This window comes from Vitis riparia, chromosome 11 (assembly GCF_004353265.1).
Source record: "Vitis riparia cultivar Riparia Gloire de Montpellier isolate 1030 chromosome 11, EGFV_Vit.rip_1.0, whole genome shotgun sequence".
Classification (NCBI taxonomy): Eukaryota; Viridiplantae; Streptophyta; class Magnoliopsida; order Vitales; family Vitaceae; genus Vitis; species Vitis riparia.
The window spans coordinates 19234440-19255620 of record NC_048441.1 but is presented as its reverse complement, the minus strand read 5'-3'; the positions used below and the strand labels follow the sequence as shown (position 1 = coordinate 19255620).

Genomic DNA, 21181 nt, shown 5'->3' with positions numbered 1-21181 from the left:
TGATGGTAGAATCATAATGCCAAAATTCACCTTGATTTGATGATCCAAACTTTCATTCCAGTCACACAGCATAAACATAGTATGCACAGTCGAATAGTTAAAACTCATTTGATCAAGTTGGTTCACGGTAAACATGATGAACTCCATATGATCCATCATATGGCAGGTCCTAATATTTTTAGTTGCTGACATGTGATACGGTACTGAATTAGGAGATAAAAGTTTTAAAGAAAACCACTCTCCAGCAACAATCTCATCAGCAGAGTTTCAATTTTCCCAACATATTGAACATTACTTACAAAACAACAAGACAATCTCCAGTAGCCATAATTAAACAAATAAAAATAAAAATGCGCAAGCACAGGCAACAAGAGGGGATAATCCAGCTCAATGAATACATGGAAAAGATATTTTCCCTATTTGTGAATCATGGAAATACAAATTAAAAATCAAATGGGGTTACTGATGACACCTGTGTCTTCTCTGGAACTAATTGATGGCCTGAAAACTAATTCACAGAGGTGACAGCAAAGATACCTCACTCAAATTTGATGAAGTAATGTTTTAGTACTCCACAAGTGATAGCTCCTAAAGGGCATCCAAACACGCATAGCTTCAAAATTGATACATCCAATACAATGCCTCACTTCATATCCTGCATCACAGATCCAAAAAAAGACCAACTTATGACATAAATAAACCATTGATTGCTCTCATTTCCAAACAAAATCTGGTAATTATTGTAGAGAAATGGATACATAGAAAGCACAAAGCTTCAGCAATTATGAGAATATATCAAGAAATTATAATAGACAATACCAAACAGCTGAGCAGGGGCATAATAAGCCAAGCCAAGTATTCTGCAATTCAAACTTGGTTTATTTGAGTTTGAATTGAGCTCTAAACAAGCTTAAGCTTGGCCCAGGCTGATTCAACCTGCGTTTTGGGTCAAGTAAGGTTTTTTGAGGCCCATGTATTTTTATGAACCTAACCAAGCTTGTTATTTAGCCTAATCCAACAGTCAGATCCATTTCAAATCCAACACCGATAACCATATGAATTAGACACATTTCCTTTCACTTGGTAACTGTGATTGTAAAAGCTAACCCAATTCCTCATGATTCGTTATGAGCTTTATTACATGGCCACTTTTCTTAAATATGTTTTCGGCTTGTTTCTAGGGGTCAGAATTCTAGCTGCATGCTCCTAACTCAAACTTGATTTCTTAAACAATTAAAGTTGAGGATGGCTTGTTTAGAAGATGAACAAGCTTACATAAGGACACTAACAGGCTGCACTAAAGACGATCATTTTTACCAGTCCAATCAGCCTCTTTGATGCATCAGCAATATAGTATCCAGCCCATGGACGTGCAATATAGTATCCAGCCCATGGACGTGCAATATGGTATCCAGCCCATGGATGTGACATATAGGACACATTAAGATGAACTGGAGAAGCTAGGATCTTCCATATAGTAATGCATTAGAAATCTGCTGCTATCGTTGCAGTAAGACGGTCAATGTTTTTGCTACTTTACGTGTCTGTAGCATATTGATATTAAGCGATGCAGCTTAACCATAAAAAAAAATGCACTAAGGAAGACATCAGAAGCAAGTGTAAGGGTATTTCATTGTGCATCCTGAGTCTGCTTACCTCAATATATAGATTGTGACGTTTGAGAGTGTTGCTCCTCAATTAAAGTTTGAACTCTCTGCAGTGAACACCACATACATGTTCCACAGTTAGAGCCATTACCCATGAAAAATTCTTTTTTCCACGATAAAAAGTATTGTTGGCTTTCTACCTTTACAGAGCTTCCAACCTCCTCTAGTTTTTGTAAGATCATAAGCTCCCCTGAAGGAGGAAAAGAGTCATGTCTAAGAGATTTTGATGGTGACATCTGCAATCATAAAAGGAGGAAAATTATAAAACCAAATATGAGAGAGAGAGAGAGAGAGAGAGAGAGAACTCCAAAGGACAAAGTTCTTCATGCTTGTCTAGAAAATGACAAAAAGAACTAAAAGAGCTAAAGCATCAATAAATTATTTAAGAAAAATTTCAAGAACTCAAACTGACTGGGGGTTCAATTTTTGTACTAATGTTTTGACATACCCATGCAGTAGATGAACGACCTATCCTCAAACTTGGAACATCTTCAATTGCAGAAACTTGCCTGGAGAGAACATCACTTCTTATATCTGAAAGTCGTGCTAGAACAGCCTAAAAAGGCATCGGTATTAACTAAATAAATCAATTTCCTTTAATGTGATGTCACAGATAAGAAACATGATCTGAAAAATAAGGAGTACCTTCCTAAAAGCACCTGGATATGCAACTCCTTGAATTTGAACATCATCACTTGGTGGCCTTCTCACACCCTCATTCTCAATTCTAATGGAGTATACACCAAAAAGGGACTGCAAATATCCTGAGAATAACAATAAGTGCTTCCTAAATATCATGAGGATTGAGGTAGTAATCGAGAATTGGAATTTTAATTAGGTAAGGGGAAGCAGAAATTGTTTGCAGCAAGAAGGAAGAATAGCATGATATCAAAAGTTGCATGGTTTAATATCGCAGGGAATTCATTCAATACTTTTTGATTGCCCAAGTTGCACTAAATGCAGTGTCAATGACATGTAGGTCCAGATTAGCCCATTATATGTATTAAAATAGAACTCAAAACATCCCAGGCCAACCTGATCCACAATATTTTTCTGAAAAATCAAGCAGCTTGGCCTTTATATAAAGATATAAAAAAACAACACCTTAGAAATTTTACAGGTACCGTGGATAGTGGAAAGGATTCATGCTAACACTTTTTACCTTGTTCAATTACAACATCAGCAACTGAAGGCAATAGAACGTGCTTCTCTTTCTTCAGTACTCCAAAACATGGGAATGGTACTGGTTTTCTATACTGAGCAAACAGACAGTGTGTTACTGAAATGTATAAGTACATGACTTGCATAATCTAATGTGACATTTAGAGCATTATCTGTGTTGTATGTAAGAGAATACAACAATGCATTAGCAACCATTTATTAGACCAATAAAATATTAAGGCAAAGGGCTTAGACAACTTGTCAGCAGCTTCAACCAACAAAAAATAAACTACTTAAGAAGTTTCACTTCCAATCTTAAAACTAAGGTGGTGTTTGTTTTTTCACTTAATTCTAAATAGAACCTTAATGCTTAATAGTGTTAAATATTAGGTTGTTTGTTTTTGTAGTATTTTATTTCTATTAAGTATTAAAAAGTAAAGAAAAACCAATATGTTATTTTTTCTATTTAGAAAAAGCTACATATTTTGGCTTTTTATATTTAGTAAAAAGTTTATAATAAGTCATGAAAAAATAGAAAAACAAACAACCTAAATTCTGAAAACAAATTGCTTTCAGCAAAAAGCCAAAAAACCAAACACCACCTAAAACAAATACCAATATTTATGAACCAGTGGATTTTGGACTGAATTATAATCATACAGATTCCAAATTCACATAAACAATGCCAAAGCAAAACCAAAATTTTCAAACCACACAAAATTGGATATCCGAATTAAATCCAACCCTCCCAAATTAAGCATGTTATGATCGAAAATGGGCACACACAAAACAATTTAGTAAACACAACACAGAGCTTGCTGAAAGAAAAAGATAAAACTTGCAATGCTTGCAGATTTACCTTGTAGACTATGGCATTAGGTGTGACATATAGCCTTCTCGACCGAATATCCTTCCGCAATATATGTCTACGTACTGGTAGATAAAGTAACATGAACAATCCAATTCCCCAAGCTAAAATTAGAAGCAACGAGTATAGAACCCATTGAGCTGTTTGATACTTCATAAAATTATCTTCCATCTCTTTGAAAGAGGCTGTATACAGGACTGTTTCATCTTCAGCTCCAGTATCTTCATCATGAGAACCAGGTTTGGACAATAGGCCTCTCTCCAAGAGGTTCATTTGTGCGGCTCCATCTCCAGATCCCATCTGCAGTTAAAACTGTTGAACCAAACCGCTTAAAAGCTCAATGCAACAAATTATTGCTTAATTGGCCAATAAAAATGCTATATATGAAGTTTTCGTTGCAGAAGAAAATGTAAGAGAACACATTTAAATAAAACTTTTGAATCTTGAACTCCCCATTACTTGAGACAAGATGAAGCAGAGACCTCCACTTACCTGTCCCTGATGAAAATACTTCACTTAATTGAATTGAGTTTGTCGTTCCCTGAAAAACCGAATCAACATCATACACGATTATTTTCATTTAATTCCCTCGGTTTTCACAGCAACCAAAATCCAAAAAAGAAAAGAAAAGAAAAGAAAAAAGTGCTAGTCCGCTGCCCTAATTTTCCGATTGAAATGCTAATATTGCCTAATCCCCAATCTCTTAGATTCATAAAAGCTTGAAGAGCCATAAAATCGCATTGCGAATTCATTTTCGTTAAGCTCTTTCGAATACTAGTCCATAAACAAGATTTTAAAAAATAAAAAATATAATAAAATAATGCCAGTTTCCAATCGCTCGTACAGTCAATAACGTAGAAAGAAGAAACCAAGAGCTTCAAAGAACAAAATAAGAACTTACCGATTCGGAATTTGAACTCTTCGCCAATGAAAGTTCAGAGATTGAAGCTGTTATCCCCTCTTTCCGAATTTTCAAGCGCCGGTAGGGGCTTGCACTAACGTGCGCCACTTCCCAAAGCCAGGGCTTTGAGGAGACCTTGATAACATGTAGCGGCGGCACCCCAAAAGTCTCTGTTCTCCACAATCAAGGCCGTCGATATTAAACGACCGCGATGGTGATCACGAAGTTGGCTCGCGCAAATTGGTGTATCTCTGAGGGTGCACCGCAGTCAGCAGGCTCGAGCACACGGGAATATTTAGATGCAACGAATTCAAGAAAAAGACCAGTAGGTGCTGGGATAGTTTGGTAATGGAACCTCCAGGGGTCCTGTGGCAGAGTGGAAATAGTCAAATACTCAAATTCCCTCTTTCATTCCCCGCAATTTAAATTGTACGATCGATGCCATACTTGCGATCACGCTTTTATAGAAAATGAGGCGAATTGGGTCTCAAATGCCCTAGTCACTTTATAAAAATATAAGTCGAGTAAAACTTAATACTTTAAATTAATTTTAAGTTAAATTATTTTTAGGTTGTTAATTTAAAATTTATTATTATTTTTTTAAATATTAAGATTATTTGATAAAATTAATTTAAAATTTAGCTTAAATCATAAAATTGACATATTTATTATCATTAATTTGAATTAATATTTATCCTAATTAATTTTAACCGATATTTATTTTCATTCATTTTAGACAATAAATTTATTTATAAAACATTCAATTGTAAAATATTATAAATGCATAAGATAACCATAAAATATTTATTATAAAAAATAAGTAATGAATGTTAAATTATAAGTCTAACATATATTCTCACTACTATTTATAAATGAAACAAAAATAACTTAAAATTAATAATAAGTTATTTATTTTAATTTAATACCTAAAGTCAAAATTAACTTTAAATTGTAATATTAATTTTTTTATCAAATATACTTAATCCACTAAATAAGTTAAATTTTATTTATTAAACATCTCTTATTGTCATTGAAAAACAATATAAATTTATTGTAATTGAAAATTAAAAAATAATACAATATGATAAATGGTATCAATTTTATTGTAGCATCTACATATTGTAATTCATGGTATTTTGTACTCAAGTTCATTGTCATCAATAAATCCAATATATTTTGTACTAAAGTTCATCATCATTATTCTATATCTTTCTTTTTTATTTACAACTATCTTAGTTAGTTATGTCTAGTCCTATTTATTTTTATACTTATTTCATATATATATATCACGATCTAACTATCTATATTTCATTGTATACTTCCAACCGTCTTTGATTGTATAGACATTAATTTAAAACCCTAAGATTTATTGAAAGATAAACATAATAAGTTTTTGAAATTTTCTCATATATTTCAAGTTTAGTTATCAAAAAGCATTTTTCTACGTTACGCAGTAAGATTATTTTGAAGTGATTATAGTAAAACAAATTGTGTTTCATAATTTTTTAAATTTTTCATTAACACGTAATATAATTTTATAATATACATTATCTATTCATAAATCAAATATAACTCATAGTTTTGCACAAGTATGCCGGCTTGTGTACGAGACATGGTAATTACTTCCCAAACAAAATAGTGTAGTAAGTTTTATCTCATCCTAGATTGAGACAATATTTAGTATAATTAGGATGTTATGATTTTTGTCTCTTTATGGTTGCTTACAACATTTAACTCTAATTAATTTTACTTTTATTGATAGTCTCATGCTTTGTTGTGATTCCGTGTCTCATGCTTTATTGTGATAAAAACCTTTTTGCTATTGATATGTAAAGATGGGTGGAAATTGTATATGAATTGACCCAAAGTTTAGAAACATGTGTACATATGTGGTGATGGATAGAGATTACCTAGAAATTATGGTATCAAATTAAGAAGTATAATCATCTAAAACAAACCAAGGGTCAATTTTAAGTGTATTAATATATTTGAAACTATTATGACAATGTCTCTTATTTATCATTTAGAAGCTAATTTGTTGGTTGATACAGTAATACTTTTATTTAAAATGCAATAAAAAAACAATATTATTTTAGAGATAATAAGAGAAGTCATTAATAGTATGATAGAGGGTAGAAGTTTATAACATTTTGAATAATTTTATAAAAGCAATACTAGACTTTATGGGTAAAAATGAATAACATTTTAAAGATTTTTGTAAAAGTAATATCAGAATTTAAAATATTTTAGTGGTAATTTAATTTTTTTTTTAACATATTCAAGAATAATCACAGAAATAGAAGAAGAAGAGAGGGGTACTCGTGGCAACTTGTAAGCATGTTAACGTGTTACATGCTTATATTTAAGATCCATAACACGACGCTTGTTATTCGTTTCATGGAATGGGGATAAACCCGCAAACAAACACTGCCCAGGGATAGTAGCGATGAACATATCAAACGACGTCGTTCCGGTGAACCCTAGATATTAAGCACCAAGCCACCAACAGCAGGCACCCGAAGAATTTCAAACGTTAACTGAAGAAGACGCAGCTAATAGCGATGGATAGAAGGAAAAGAACAACAGAAGAGGAGATGAAGAAGACGAAGCAGAATAGCTACAATGGAGAAAGCGAAATCTTCGCTTCTTGCTCTTTCTCCAGCCTCGGTCTTCACCCTACCTTGTGTGATCAGCTCCGAGGTTTACTCTCTATCTCTCTACTGAATTCCAGCACTTCAAACTCCAAATTGATGCATATTAGAAGACAATATGCTGCATAATTGCATAAAAACCAAACGAGAATGTGTAAATTGGCTACTTCTATTTAGTTAATTTTTAAGTTTTGAGTTGATTATCCAGTTAATTTCAATCGTTTTATATTTTTCTCTGTTTTTTCGACGATAGAAAGGATGGGGTTCGAAGTTCCGACCATCGTCCAGGCAGAAGCAATTCCAGTAATTCTCGCTGGGCGTCATGTGTATCCTTCTGTTTATTTGTTTGATTACTATTAAGCATCTGTTTATTTTATTTTATTTCTCATATTTAGAGTGTTTGTATAATTCTTTAATAGAAATTTCTAGACTTGTTAATGCTGCTACTGGCACTGGGAAAACTATTGCATACTTGGCTCCTGTTATTAATCATTTACACAAGTATGATCCTCGAATTGAGCGGTCAGCTGGAACTTTTGGTGAGTCCATTTTGTTTGGAGCAAGAATTCGATTTTAAGATTCGTGCTGTATAGAATTTTTTCTTATTAGCATTTATCAAACGGCATATTTTTCTTATGAATCCTATGAATCTGGTTATTTAGGCTCATATATGATGTCTATAATTATGGTTGCAAGAATTGTAGTATGATGTGTTTATTACTAAACTCGCTCATTTGTGCTCCATGATGTAAAACATGGAGCTTAGCTCCGTTTCAATGCGTTTCTAGGGTTTCTTTTTTGGGCTCATGGTACTGGTTTTCTGATAAGAAGCTGTCCACTTTGGAAATAATTGAAAACCCACTTAAAATACAAACATAACTGCCTGTTATTTCTGGTGCTTCTTTACAAGGGTCTTGGTCTCCCTATCACAGAGTCAAGGCCATGATATCATTACTCTTATTCTTATTGGTGGTATGATAGCGTTGGTTCTTGTACCAACGCGGGAGTTGTGCATGCAGGTTTATGAAATCTTGCAGAAGTTATTGCATCGGTTCCATTGGATTGTCCCAGGGTACGTGATGGGTGGTGAAAACAGGTCAAAAGAGAAAGCCAGGCTGCGCAAAGGTAGGAAACTTTAAACATTTGGATGTACAGTTTTTCCCTTTTTTTATTTTTAAAGCATTTGATATATATTTAACTTTCTACGCTACCTAGGAAATAAATACTGGTCAATATTATAAGAACTAGCTTAGGTGTTGGACTGAACCAGTCAGATAAAAGGTTACATTTGTCAAACCTTAAAATGCATTTTAGAAAGCATTTTATAATCTTTCCGAAGTGCAGAACGATATTTAATTAATGAAAAATTACTCAAAGTTGACCGAAAAATCAGAGTTTTTGAATAGTTTTGATACTAAGTTCTTTGTTCTTTGAACTTGATGAGTTGTTTTGATGCAACACAATTCAGCTTATATCCAAACATTGTTCACCCATCTTTAGTTTCTTTCAGGTTTGTTTTGGTTTTAGCTGAATCAGACTAGATTAATGGCCAATTTTTATTGGTCCATAACATGACGTGTTCTTTTCAATAATCAATAAAATAAGAAAACCTTATGCTGGCTGCTTGATTCAGTTACTGCTATTGGATTATTCTTTTACCATTTTCTTCTACCTCAATTTATAGGCCTTTATTTTTTCTTCAACATGAGCCAAAGTTCTTTGTTGGCTTCCTCCTGTCCTTGAAGCATCTTCACTTTGACTTGGGACTAATCACTCCTTACTAGTGACATTTCTTGTTTTCATTGAGCACAGTAAAACTGTGCTGTTAAACATTTTATTTATCAATTGTACTGAATTTGGTACTATGAACTTAGCATATATAAAATTTTTTCTTTGATTTGATTAGTGTTAAGGGAAATTTTATAAGAGGGAGCATCACCACTCATGTTTCATATAATACAAAATGTTGAGTAGTCAAGAAACAACATTTTTAAAGAAGTACATGATTTAAGTGTCCTTATGATGCACTCATGTCCATAGTTTTAAAAGGCGCGCTTAAAGCATACCTGGGCTCAAGGTGCAACCACTCCTTAGTTGTAGCACCTTGCTTAGCAAGACATGTGCCTTGTTGAAAAGGTACATCTTATCTACTTTACTTTTCCTTTTTAAACACTTTTATTCTTGAAATTTCTAATTTTATATTGAAATTTTATATAATTTCATTACATTTCTGTTGAATGCTTCGTTTAAATGTTTGAAATCTTAAATTTTTTATTGATTGGATTAGATTTTGAATCATATTTTGTAAAATAGATATGTATCCTAGGTCAGTTTCACTTCACTCAAGTGTGCACCTTGTGTTGCGCATTACGCCCAAGTTGTAGGAGACTTTTGCGCTTTAGGTGCGCCTTGTGCTTTTTAAAACTATGCTCATGTCTTTGTCTTATAGAAGGCTTTTATCTTTGTAAACATGTATGGGTATGGTCAAATACTCTATGCATTTGTATGACATTACATTGATCTTTAGCATAGCTCTGTTTTAGGTGGATTTTTGATGGAAAATCAAACATGGTACATGTAAACTTCAACTCTGTAAATGCTGCTTTCATTGTTAAATGATTTTCTACCAAGTGAAATCGTAATAATGTAGGTTTTATAATCATATCGAGAGATGCTAACCACCAAATTGCTATTCTTAGAAGTTCTTGATACAACAGTTTGTCAATTCTTGGAATTCAAGGATGTTGAATCTGACACATCATTTTCAGGCATATCTATTCTCGTTGCAACTCCAGGACGTCTTCTGGATCACTTAAAAAATACATCATCCTTCTTGCACACAAATTTGAGATGGATAATCTTTGATGAAGCAGATAGGTATGGTGTGTGATCTTAAGTTTCAATTTTTATCTCTTCCAAATTTTGTATGATATTGATTGTAAACAGGATTTATTTTTTTCCTTTTCATTCATGCTCCCATTAATTCTTCCCACATCTTGACAGGATTCTGGAGTTAGGATTTGGTAAAGAAATAGAGGAGATACTAGATCTTTTGGGTTCAAGGACAAATGGGCCTACTATCAGGGAGGATGCAGTTACTTCAGAATTTCAGAGGCAGAATTTACTGTTATCAGCTACTTTAAATGAAAAAGTAAACCATCTTGCTCAAATTAGTTTAGAAAATCCAGTTACAATTGGTCTTGATGGCAAGAAGATGCAACCAAAACCATCGCTTGAACATTTTGGGTCTGTTGAATTTGATGTGGATGATGACTCAGAAAAGTTACGCAAAATAATAAGCCCATCAAATGGGGATTATAAACTTCCAGCTCAATTAGTTCAGAGATATGTGAAAGGTATGTATTGTTGGGAGGAGTTGTTTGGCAGCCTTAACAATTCTCAATATGATTTAAAAAATTGTGGTTTAATATTCTGTGCAGTGCCCTGTGGCTCACGGCTAGTGGTGCTTCTTTCCATTTTAAAGCATCTTTTTGAGAGAGAAGCTTCCCAAAAGGTGAGGATATCGTCAGCTTCTAAAAATGTTCATTGTTTTTGCATTTTATGAGGTACTTGCTATTATGATATCTTATATAGATTTAATCATGCGGCTTTTAGTAGTTTTTCTGCATTTAGATTGTGGAAATTTTTTGCTTGTCAACAAGCGTGAAGTTTTCATTGTTTTCATAGTACTCCCTCTCTTTCTCACTCTCATTCTCATGCATGCATGTGCACACTCAAACACGCTACCATGCATCTACACACACAAGTTTATTCCATTATTGACATGACAGACAATGAGCCATAAAAGCTTTTCATCCCTTTCAGTTGCAGAGAAATTCTTGGTTGAAGATCTATTAAAAATAATTTGTTAGCACAGAGTGCTGACTAATCCTTTTGGGTTTTTTTTCCCTTCATTCTTAAGTTCAATTGTCTTGGTCACTCTATGTTTTCCTTCTGAGTTTATGATGTGAAGGCCTAATTATAGACATAAAGTATAGGTCATATGGTTCCTAGATTTTAAATCAAAGCTTCTATATTGTAATTTATTTCTGATAGCATGTACTCCTATGAATGATTACCATATAATCATCATTCAACTATCCAAACCGCATGGAGATCTTTATGCTTCTGGTATTTTTGAATAATTATACCGGCTACTGATTAGAATCATTGTGATTTTACCTTTTTTGAGGATAAAATCATTGATTTTTCTATCCCAGAACCTTCCAGCAAGAGATAATTTTCAGGACACAATAGTTATTTCATTTTCGTTTTTTAGCTTTTCAAATTGCCAGGTTTGCTCACATGCTAATTCTACAGATTGTGGTATTCTTTTCGACATGCGATGCAGTAGATTTCCACTATTCACTGTTCAGTGCATTCCTGTGGCCAGCCAATTTACATCCAGAAACAGAAGATAGACAGATGTTTTTGAGATTCAAAACATTTCAGTTGCATGGAAACATGAAGCATGAAGATCGAAGAACCACCTTTCAGACCTTCAAAAAGGAGAAATCAGCTCTTCTCTTGTCTACAGATGTTGCTGCTAGGGGCCTGGATTTTCCAAAAGTTCGTTGTATCATACAGTATGATTCTCCAGGGGAGGCTAGTGAATATGTCCATAGGTATCCAGAAACTTTTCCTGTTTGAATTCTTTTTTATCTTCTCGGTGGGCTTTCATTAGGTACTAGCACTGCTGATACTTCTGATGATTGAATTCATGTTTTCCAGCATATTATTACATCATCATTTTTGAGTTGACATTTGATAAGGCGAAGTTCATGAAAATTCACACATTAACCATTATGTACTTGTGTTTTCCATATAAGATGGATTTGGGTGAGCTCCCTAGTTCAATCTAATTTGAACCACCAGCCTTTGGAGCTAGACTTATCTAAAATCTCTCCCTGTTGCAATGTGAAAAATGAATGCTTATTATTAATTTTTTTATTAACTCCAGTTGAGCTGATTTTCTGAGCATGGACAAATTCTTATCTCATTGTCATTGAGATTAACTTCAATTGTAGGGAGGGTCTGTAGGGGTTTGATGCTTTTGTATTTCATGCTGCAGGGTTGGAAGAACTGCACGGTTGGGAGAAAGGGGAGATTCTTTGTTATTTCTACAACCAGTTGAAATGGATTATTTGCAAGACCTAGAGAAACATGGTGTATCTCTGACAGAGTATTCACTTCTCAAAGTGTTAGATAGTTTCCCATTGTCTGGTCAGAAGCACCATATCAAGAAGTTTATTTCGTTAGAGATGCATCCGTGGTCGCTTTATTTGCAGAAGGCACTAGAATCCTTCATCTTTGCTGAGGTACAAGTTACAACCTTTGTATAATGATCTTTTATGTTTTGAAAGTTACTCTTGTTGCCTATTCTCATATTCTGATCTTCATCTTTTCAGTTTCCGTATTCAGGTAAAGTATATAGATATTTCTGAAGGTTAAAATTAATTTGGACTCACCCAATGTTGCCAATCAGTGTGGTATTGATTCATTTGCTACTTGTCCCCATCCACCAAAAAAGGGAAAATGAAAAAAAAAAAAAAAACAAAAACAAAAACAAAGAAAGAGAGCAGGAGCAAACAAAGTAGAAAAGGTGCAAATTATCAAATGGTTGTGATAGCTGGATTGAGTTCATCTTTTATACCTGATGCATCTTTGTTGGAGAAAAATGATTTATGGATTCCATACGGTTCCAATTAGGTTTTGTGTAATTAGTTTACTGTAGCATTGGTGGGAACTGGAAACTCAATTAATGGAATCTAGCATGTGTCTAATGATTCTGTTTGTCGAGGATTTTGTTTTGGGTGCTTGTCAGATTCATCGTCTTTCAATCCTTTACTCTTTTATTCCATTTTATCTGAATTGATGTAATGCCTCTTCATCCTTTTGCAGCCCAAGATGAAGAAGCTGGCCAAGGATGCATTTTGCTCTTGGGTCCGTGCATATACAGCCCACCGTGGTGAGCTGAAAAGAATTTTTCAGGTGAAAAAACTTCATCTGGGGCATGTGGCAAAGAGCTTTGCATTGAAGGACCAACCCTCCCTGGTTGGAAAATCAATGCAAATGCAAACAAAAAAGAGGAAAAGAGATCAGAAACAACAGGGACTGTCCAAAAGGAAGAAGCTTGCTAGAAAAACATGAATCGACGACATTGCATTTTTAATTATCACCTTATCCAATGGGCAAGTTGAGAATGGTACCGATGCTAAAGACTCCTACAGTCAACTCCCTCCATTGGGCTACCCCAGGCATGTTGTAGGCAGGCTGATCACCAAATCACATGATCTGCAGACATCATTTTCTTATGAACTGGCGGTGGCTGGCAATGGTTAGTAAATGGAGGCTGAATCTGAAAGGCTCATTATGTCGATGTTACTGTTGCTCATTTGCAGATCTTCAATTTTGCCACAAAAATGCACATAGTTTCCAACCCCAGTCCCTCCTTCAATTATTGGGATATGAGTTTGTTGAGTTGTCTAACTGTCTGAAGTTGCTGTCCAGAGGCAGACTAATCAATTTTGAGCGATATTATTTAATTGTGATTTTGATATTGACCAAATTCATTGTTCTTCCTTCACAGGCTGTGCCCGTTCGGTTGGCAATGAGGAGTTGGTTTTCCAGCCAAAGGTCAAGCCAACCGTACTGTGGGCAATAAAATCCATGACCCACATTAGTTGGAAAATCTTTTCCTCTACACAGTTTCAGATCCTATGGATTTTCATCCGTAGGTCCCGCAAATTTTACCCAAAACTCATAATTTCAATAATGAAAGACGTCCTATAATCTACCCTGACCGTGGACAGTTATGACCCGGCAAACGTACACACAGTGTGGCCCCGATCAGATCAGTCAACCTTCACAAACGTACGGTGAGAAGCAAGCGGAAGGCGTGGGCCCCAGCTTGGCGAGCACCTCAGACCTCCCTATGCGTTGACGATTAGACGACCATAAATATAACGGTGAGGTGTAGATACTCCCACGTCAGGTAAATAGGATCACTTGGTTGGGCTCACTTATGGGCCCATGAGACACGGATATATTTATTAGTCTTTGGCCCACTTCGCGTCCTAGTTGTCGGACGACCCTTTTCGTCTATCTCAATTTATCTCTTTGATTGTGACCTGCTTTATTTTATTTTATTTTATTTTTAAAAATTTTGACGGTGTTTGCGAAAGTGGAGGAGAAGGATGAAAAAGGAAAGTCAAAATCTTAAACCGGTTAAAAGTAAAACACCTAAGATTAGCAAGATAAGTTTTCGTTGAAGCAAGTCAAACACACTTCCGCCCCTTTCCCTAGAAATATTATTTATTAAAGGGGCCCTTTACACTATCATACTCTTTTTTCTGATTAAATAATTTTTAAATATTTTAACATATTTATTTTTTTCATATTTTCCACAATAAAATTAAATATATATATATATAAATAAAATATTTTAAAAAAATCAAACATAACAACTTTTATCTTGGTCTTATTTCATCTTATATTTTGTATTTTTTTTTATTTTAATCATATTTATTTGTACTTAATTGTATGTGTTTAAACCCTATTCAAGAATTTAGATTTCACAATAAATACATTTTCTAACTGTATATTAAAGCGCGATGGGTCATAATTTACCTTCAATTTTTCCTAAAACATAATAAAAATACAATAATGAATTTGATGGCGTTGCCTCATGATTGCATGCCCATCATTACGGCATGCTGGTTTTCATAATCATCATAAGGGCATTATGAACCCAAACACCAAGCATAGGCATTTTGATTGGATTAAGATTACTCATCTCTTCAATTATTAAAGATATTTTTGGGTCTCTGTATATAAACCCTTGAAAGGGTTTGCTCATAATCCAATCATTATTATAAAAAACACACTAAAATAGGGAAAAAAAGAAGAAAGGCAGTAATAGCACTATAAGAATATCTTATATGACTGAATGGTTGGTTAGCCTACGGATCACCTGCGTCGGACCATTGAGTGCAATCATTCAAGTTTGCTATAAAAGGAACTAATTTAAATGGCAAGTTATGATCACTCCACGTGAAGGACATACATAATGGCATTAATTGGTGCTATGAGTAGACATTACTGCACAGTGGGGAATAGGAAATTGAGAAATCCAGTGAATTAGCTAGTGGGTTGTCGGTGTTAATACAAAAAAAATAGGAATAAAATATTAATAGAAAAAAAAATTAGAAAAATAAGAAAAAAAGTGGCCGACTTTGCATGAAAACAGGGATGAATGTGGTTGTTGAGGAGTGAAGATCTGAGGAAGGGAAGTAGGAACATGCATGGATGGAGGTGGTGTAGCCGTGTAGGAGACAAGACCACAATCCCTTTTCTTTTTTCTTTTTTTTCTTCCTTTTTTTTCTAAGCTCTCTATAGTCTATCCTTAAAATTTAGGACACTTACCCCAGAAAAGGTTCCCTCCAACCCCTCATTTAAGCCGTGATTCTCGTTTTCTGCTTTCCCTGTAGGGTTTCATTGAATATTCTATTTCCATCTTTTCCACCATTTTGTACTTGTGAATACATCTTTTTCAGTATCATTCATATTATAATTAGAATACAGAATAGTGACAAATGATATCATCAATAACCCTAGATAAAAACTTAAATTCACATATTTGATAGCCATTTTTTAAAAATAATTTTTTATTTTTGAAAACAGATTTTTAATTTCAAACACACGTTTGATAAATTTTTAATAAAAAAGACTGTTTTTAAAATAAAAAATAATTTAAAACAAACTTAAAGTGTTTTTAATTAGTTTTTATAAAGTATTTTCAAACAAAATTTTATTTTTTAAAAATAATTTCGTAACTATTTTTAAAAATTATTCTTAAAAATTTCCTAATTCAAGCTTGGCTATTGTTTTGTTGGGGGTGTTAGAAAATGTTTCATCAAATGCCCAAATGAAAGCAATATGGAAGAGGGCCTAGACACCGACTTGACAGAGTGGTTAGCTTCCCAAGGGGCATCTTGTTTTACAGCTATCGATAATAAATTCAACCCACTTGCCTGACTTCTTTTACATAGGTTGTATGTTCATGTTTTCATTTGTGTGGTTGGGGAGGGGGGAAGGAATTTCTTGCACACATTGAATCCCAATCTTTATCGTCTAGTTGGAAGGAAGGAGTGGAAGTTGATTGATTGAACCCCACCTTTTAAATGGTGCAATGCTGAAAATGGGGCTTCTTTTTTCCAAGTGGACGATACAAACCCCCTTCCAGGTTGCCCTACGGGGGGGGCTAGAGATATTGTTGAATCACCTGGATTGAGACCTCAGTGCCTGCCTCCTTTTATCCTATTGACATCACCCTCATTTCCACACCACAAAAGTGGCCCTAGACAGCATATGTCTTGTGGAACCCCTCCTCCCTACTCCTTTTCATCACTCGTGCCTATCCCAACTTTGTGTGTAAATCCAACCAACCCTGATTAATCACCGTGGAAAGTGATCATACACCACTATTAGGATTGAATGGAATGTCTAAAATGATGGCTAATGTCGAATATCTTGAAATTTTGCGACCGTCTTGATTTTTAAATGAGACGATAAAACCGAAACTCAAACTTAAATCTATGAATATTTTTGGTCTAAAATGAAAACCGAAACCTAAATCTATGGATATTTTTGGTCTCAAATGAAAACTCTCGCTGTCTTTCAATCATAGAGGGTGATGAGTTTTGAGTAACGTAGGGACCATGTCTTGTGTTTAACCTCTGCCGAATCCATCAAAGAGATATGCATGTCCTGTCACTGTCTTTCAGATAATACTAAATACAAAGTCGCATTGAAGCTACACGATTTTAGGGGCAGTTTAGTGGGCATAATCCCATGAGGACTAGCATTAAAAAATAAAGGGCACTTGATTCAAAAGATACCCACACCACCAATTGAGTTTATTCTCTCTTTTTCTTTGCCCCTTTTTTCCTCTTTTCATTTTTTTCCCCTTTCCAGTCCATGTGCCAATCCATATACCTAACATGAATCATTCCATTGGCACTCTAACCGAATATTAAGAAATGGAATCATTCTCTTTGCCTCCAGCCTCCATCCATGCCTTGGATGTGAAGCCCATACTCCTCATACCAAAATAATAATAATAATAATAATTCCAAGTGATTGTGTAGATTTTTTAAACCGATTTATCAAATGTTTAATTTTTATTTTCAAATATTAGAGAACACAATCAACCACCCATTTCAAAATATGTCACAAAGTATGGAGTAAAGAGATCCCATATTAATCATAAGATTATTTGCGATTGAGTGCCGATGGCTTTCCTTAGAAAATCCACTTTATGTGATAGCAAGTTGGATATAAAATCCAAAATACAAATGATCACAATACACAAAAGTGAAGAGGGATCTTGTACTTGTCATTGATGGTAACATGTGGTGGTGACCAGAAATAGTAGACACCGTCTTTTTATTATTATTATTATTATTGTTTTAGTGGTTGCAAGCAAAATCTCTTTCTCTGAATTGACAATTTCCACTTTCCACAAGCTACCCTCCTCTGATGCAGAATCACACTATCATCCATTACCTATGACTTGTCTCCTTCACTGCGCTTGACTTTTGGGTACCCTATTTCTACATTATCTCCTTCTCATCAAATCTTCGATGTTTCCTATTCTAGCAATATTCATGCCCTATGCCATTGCCTTGGTCAAAAAATGAATACAATTCTGAATCTCTACTCAACCTTTTCCTTTTCCTTTTCCTTTCCCAACTATGATATCAAAACCCTTTCTTTTCCCAAATTGTTGAGAACCATGATATCTTAACAAAGACGTCCAATATCGAAAGTTTTAAAAATAATGCATTTGAATTTGAATTTCATATTTTGATTTTTTTTTACATAACATTTTATTTGAATATCCTCTTTGTCATTTAAGACTTTTTTTTTTTCATGAAACTTATTTTACTATCTGATTAAATATTCTTTTGACTAGATGACATTTAAGAACAATTATTGATTAATGATATCACTTGCTCTATCCACGACTAAAAAACATGTTACTATATTGATAGCAGAGTTACGAGACTCACTCGATAGTGACTTCAATTGATGATTTGATAGTTACTTAACATATCGATCCATGATATAAAAAGGAGAGTCACACGAAATCTTTTCAATAAAATAATTAAAAAAATTGTTTTAAATTTGGTTGTTAAAAGACTAACTTATCTAAATTACATTTTTTTTATGGTCTTAATCATATTTTTTTTTGTTTATATCATGATTGCGATTTTAGTATTCGACTTTATAAACGTGGTGGCAAGGATTAGGAGAAGAATGAATTAATTATTAAATGCAATTTTAATGGTTGGAAAATGGGAAAGAAAGTGTAAATGTAATTTAAAAAGGGAAAGTCCGTATTCCGTACAATGGGAGGAGAAAAAAAAGGCGTTAGAAATGAGGAGTAGTGGGGAATCCAAATGAAAAGGGTGGCTTGTGGCAGTGGTTTTGATAAACTGAACCCCACATTCTGGTCGGACTTGGAAGGTAGTTGGTCCGACAAAAGCTGTGCCTCTTCACATGGATGGGCCTGTTTGGCAGCCTTCATTGTCCACCATTTTCCCTAAAGTAAAATTTCATCACCCCTTCATTCATTCCCTTCCTTTTTTTTTTTCCCTGATCAAATAATTTTCTTCCCCACCAAACACCGACCAGTTTTGCAGTGATTCGATTTTAGGAAAGGTCTAGGCTGTTTGGAAAGTTTCTTAAAAACGGTTTTCAATTCACCAAAAGAAAATTCAGTTTTCTAATTCAAAAAAATGTGTTTCTTAAACTTTTAATAGAAATATTTTCTTTCAAATTTTGAAAATATAAAAAAATATTTTTAAAACTTTTATATTATTTACCAACCATGATATCTTCAACGAAAATAAATTAAAAAAATTAGTCCCATTTGATAATTATTTTCAACAATTGTTTTAAAAATCAGTTTTTGAAAATTGTCATCTTATATTTTACAAAAAAAAAAATTGTTTGAAAATATGAAATATCTTTAATTTATATATAATATTTTATTTTTAATTATTATTTATGTTTATATAGTTATTTTATAAAATAATTTTAAGAAAATATTAAAAAAATGTGGTATAAAAATACCATGTTTTTCATTTTTAAAAAACATAAAAATTTCTATTTTTTTTTTATTTTTATCGTCAAAGCTATTTTTCTTGTTTTATGATCTAATGTATAGAAAATTGTTTTTGAAAGTATTACCAAATATGATCTTATTTTTCATATTTGATTTTTTAAACATAGACTTAAGTAAACAAATAAACAAATGATTACATAAGCTTAATTTTTGGTGCCATAAATCAAGCCTCAAAATTTATTATTATTTGAAAAAAAGAAAAAGAAAAAAAAAAAAAAAAATCCAAAGCTGAATCCTAATCCCGATCCTAACAAGTTGGTGGCATAGCTGCCAGAGCAGGACCCAATTCTTTGAACTTTGGAGGTTGCCAAATTATGTCACCACTAGTATTAATAGACAAGTCTTATCCAAGTTGTTGTTTTCATGAAAAATTATATCATATGCTACCAAATTTATCAAAAAAATAAACATGCCCATCCAATAATTTGAAAAATGAAACATTTCTAATTTACTTTATGCCTCTTCCAAAAAAATTACCTGCTTTGTATTAACCTATTTTAAGGTTGGACCATGGTTAGATATAATTATAAAATTATTAACAAATTTAATTATCTTATTCAAATATTCCTCATAAAGTTAAAAACTTATTTTTAAGTTCAATAAAAGTTTCCACCATGTTTGCCTAATTTTATTAAAAATGCTTCATGATTTTAAAAATAACTTAATATCAAAAAAATATTATTTTGATTTGATGGAGAGATATTTAATATTTAATACATCTTTTATATTATCAATAATATTTTAAAATTTTGACTTTAACTTTCAACCAAAGTTAAAACACAAGAGAATATTTCAACCTTTTTGCATTAAAGATTCAATGCTTTACTTTCAAATTTGTTAAAAAAGGATATTTTAAATACCATTATTTAGAGAAACAAAATAAGTAAAGTACAAAGAAAAATATTTATTATCTAAGTTTAGAGTGGTCATAATTTACAATTTTACGTCATAATTACAAATAATCATGTCAATGTATTTTTTAAATTGAAAATCAAAACTTTTAATTATCATGTTTCTAGAAATTTTCACTTCAAAATTGCCGATTCAATATTGACTCTATCTAAAATTGATCAAGTGTTTAAACGAAAATATGGAAAAGAGTAATATCTTTTATAATTTTATGAAAGGTTTATGCTTGAAATAAAATTTTTATATTTTAACAAGTTTGATAAGTAAAATATTGAGTTATAAATATGAAGCAATAAAATATAAAATACGTGAAAATTTGGGGAATAAAGTATATTGAACCCTTCAAAAAAATAGAAAACAAGTATAGATATATATTCTGAAGTTGTTTTATTGAATAAAATAATATATATATAAAATGAAATTCGTGATATTAAAAAATAATGTGTATAAAATAAAAATCGTGATATTCAAAAACAATATATACCATAACATTAAAAATTAGCATAAATTTTACATCTCATCCAAATTCAGTTGAATTGTTATTATGAATAAATTATAACCACGTGACATAGGAGTTGTTGGCGATTTCTTATAAAAAAAATGTATTATGATAATAAATCTTCAATTTTTAGCCATAAATTATAATAGTTGCATGATCTTTACATCTCCATAATTTTTTACCAATTAATCTATATTTTTTCACTTTTTTAATGATTTTACCTTTAGCAAAGTTTCCTTTTCATTTTTCACGTGGGTGCTAGACCGATACTTTAAAGATATTTTCATCAATAAAATTTATGTAACGAGGGGAGAGATGTAAAGAAGCCGCATTAA

General features: G+C 32.9%; 2 protein-coding genes across 5 annotated transcripts; one reads left to right on the top strand and one right to left on the bottom strand.

Moving 5' to 3' along the window:
• Positions 1 to 208: 208 nt before the first annotated feature.
• Positions 209 to 4983, bottom strand: LOC117924477. 2 transcript variants are annotated; one of them, XM_034843096.1, is made up of 9 exons: positions 4598 to 4983; positions 4189 to 4237; positions 3688 to 3996; positions 2830 to 2923; positions 2313 to 2431; positions 2116 to 2223; positions 1808 to 1903; positions 1657 to 1714; positions 209 to 655 (listed from the first exon to the last, which is right to left on the bottom strand). In XM_034843096.1, exons 3-8 carry the CDS (start codon positions 3994 to 3996, stop codon positions 1658 to 1660), a joined length of 783 nt encoding a protein of 260 aa, XP_034698987.1. In that variant the 5' UTR covers positions 4189 to 4237; positions 4598 to 4983; the 3' UTR covers positions 209 to 655; position 1657. The 2 variants fall into 2 exon arrangements, with proteins under 2 accessions (XP_034698987.1, XP_034698985.1); XM_034843094.1 differs by having other exon boundaries at positions 3688 to 4008; positions 4598 to 4982.
• A 2059-nt stretch (positions 4984 to 7042) lies between these two features.
• LOC117925640 (DEAD-box ATP-dependent RNA helicase 17) lies at positions 7043 to 14386 on the top strand. 3 transcript variants are annotated; one of them, XR_004653002.1, is made up of 12 exons: positions 7043 to 7297; positions 7502 to 7574; positions 7678 to 7787; positions 8230 to 8373; positions 10017 to 10125; positions 10252 to 10604; positions 10689 to 10762; positions 11569 to 11873; positions 12320 to 12566; positions 13150 to 13585; positions 13838 to 13985; positions 14061 to 14386. XR_004653002.1 is itself a non-coding variant. In XM_034844705.1 (10 exons), the coding sequence occupies exons 1-10, from the start codon at positions 7159 to 7161 to the stop codon at positions 13396 to 13398; spliced, it is 1803 nt and encodes a 600-aa protein (XP_034700596.1). In that variant the 5' UTR covers positions 7043 to 7158; the 3' UTR covers positions 13399 to 13816. The 3 variants fall into 3 exon arrangements, 1 of the variants encoding a protein (XP_034700596.1); XR_004653001.1 differs by having other exon boundaries at positions 13838 to 14386; XM_034844705.1 differs by lacking the exons at positions 13838 to 13985; positions 14061 to 14386 and having other exon boundaries at positions 13150 to 13816.
• The last annotated feature ends 6795 nt before the right edge of the window (positions 14387 to 21181 follow it).

Excerpts from the sequence above, each read along its gene's own strand:
- LOC117924477 (XM_034843096.1), bottom strand. The coding sequence starts at position 3,996 with ATGGGATCTGGAGATGGAGCCGCACAAATGAACCTCTTGGAGAGAGGC. Across the intron at positions 2,924-3,687 it reads CTAATGCCATAGTCTACAAG|TATAGAAAACCAGTACCATT; the intron begins GTAAATCTGCAA and ends CTGTTTGCTCAG. Across the intron at positions 2,432-2,829 it reads TGATGTTGTAATTGAACAAG|GATATTTGCAGTCCCTTTTT; the intron begins GTAAAAAGTGTT and ends TGTTATTCTCAG.
- LOC117925640 (XM_034844705.1), top strand. The coding sequence starts at position 7,159 with ATGGATAGAAGGAAAAGAACAACAGAAGAGGAGATGAAGAAGACGAAG. Across the intron at positions 10,605-10,688 it reads AGTTCAGAGATATGTGAAAG|TGCCCTGTGGCTCACGGCTA; the intron begins GTATGTATTGTT and ends TATTCTGTGCAG. Across the intron at positions 10,763-11,568 it reads AGAGAGAAGCTTCCCAAAAG|ATTGTGGTATTCTTTTCGAC; the intron begins GTGAGGATATCG and ends CTAATTCTACAG.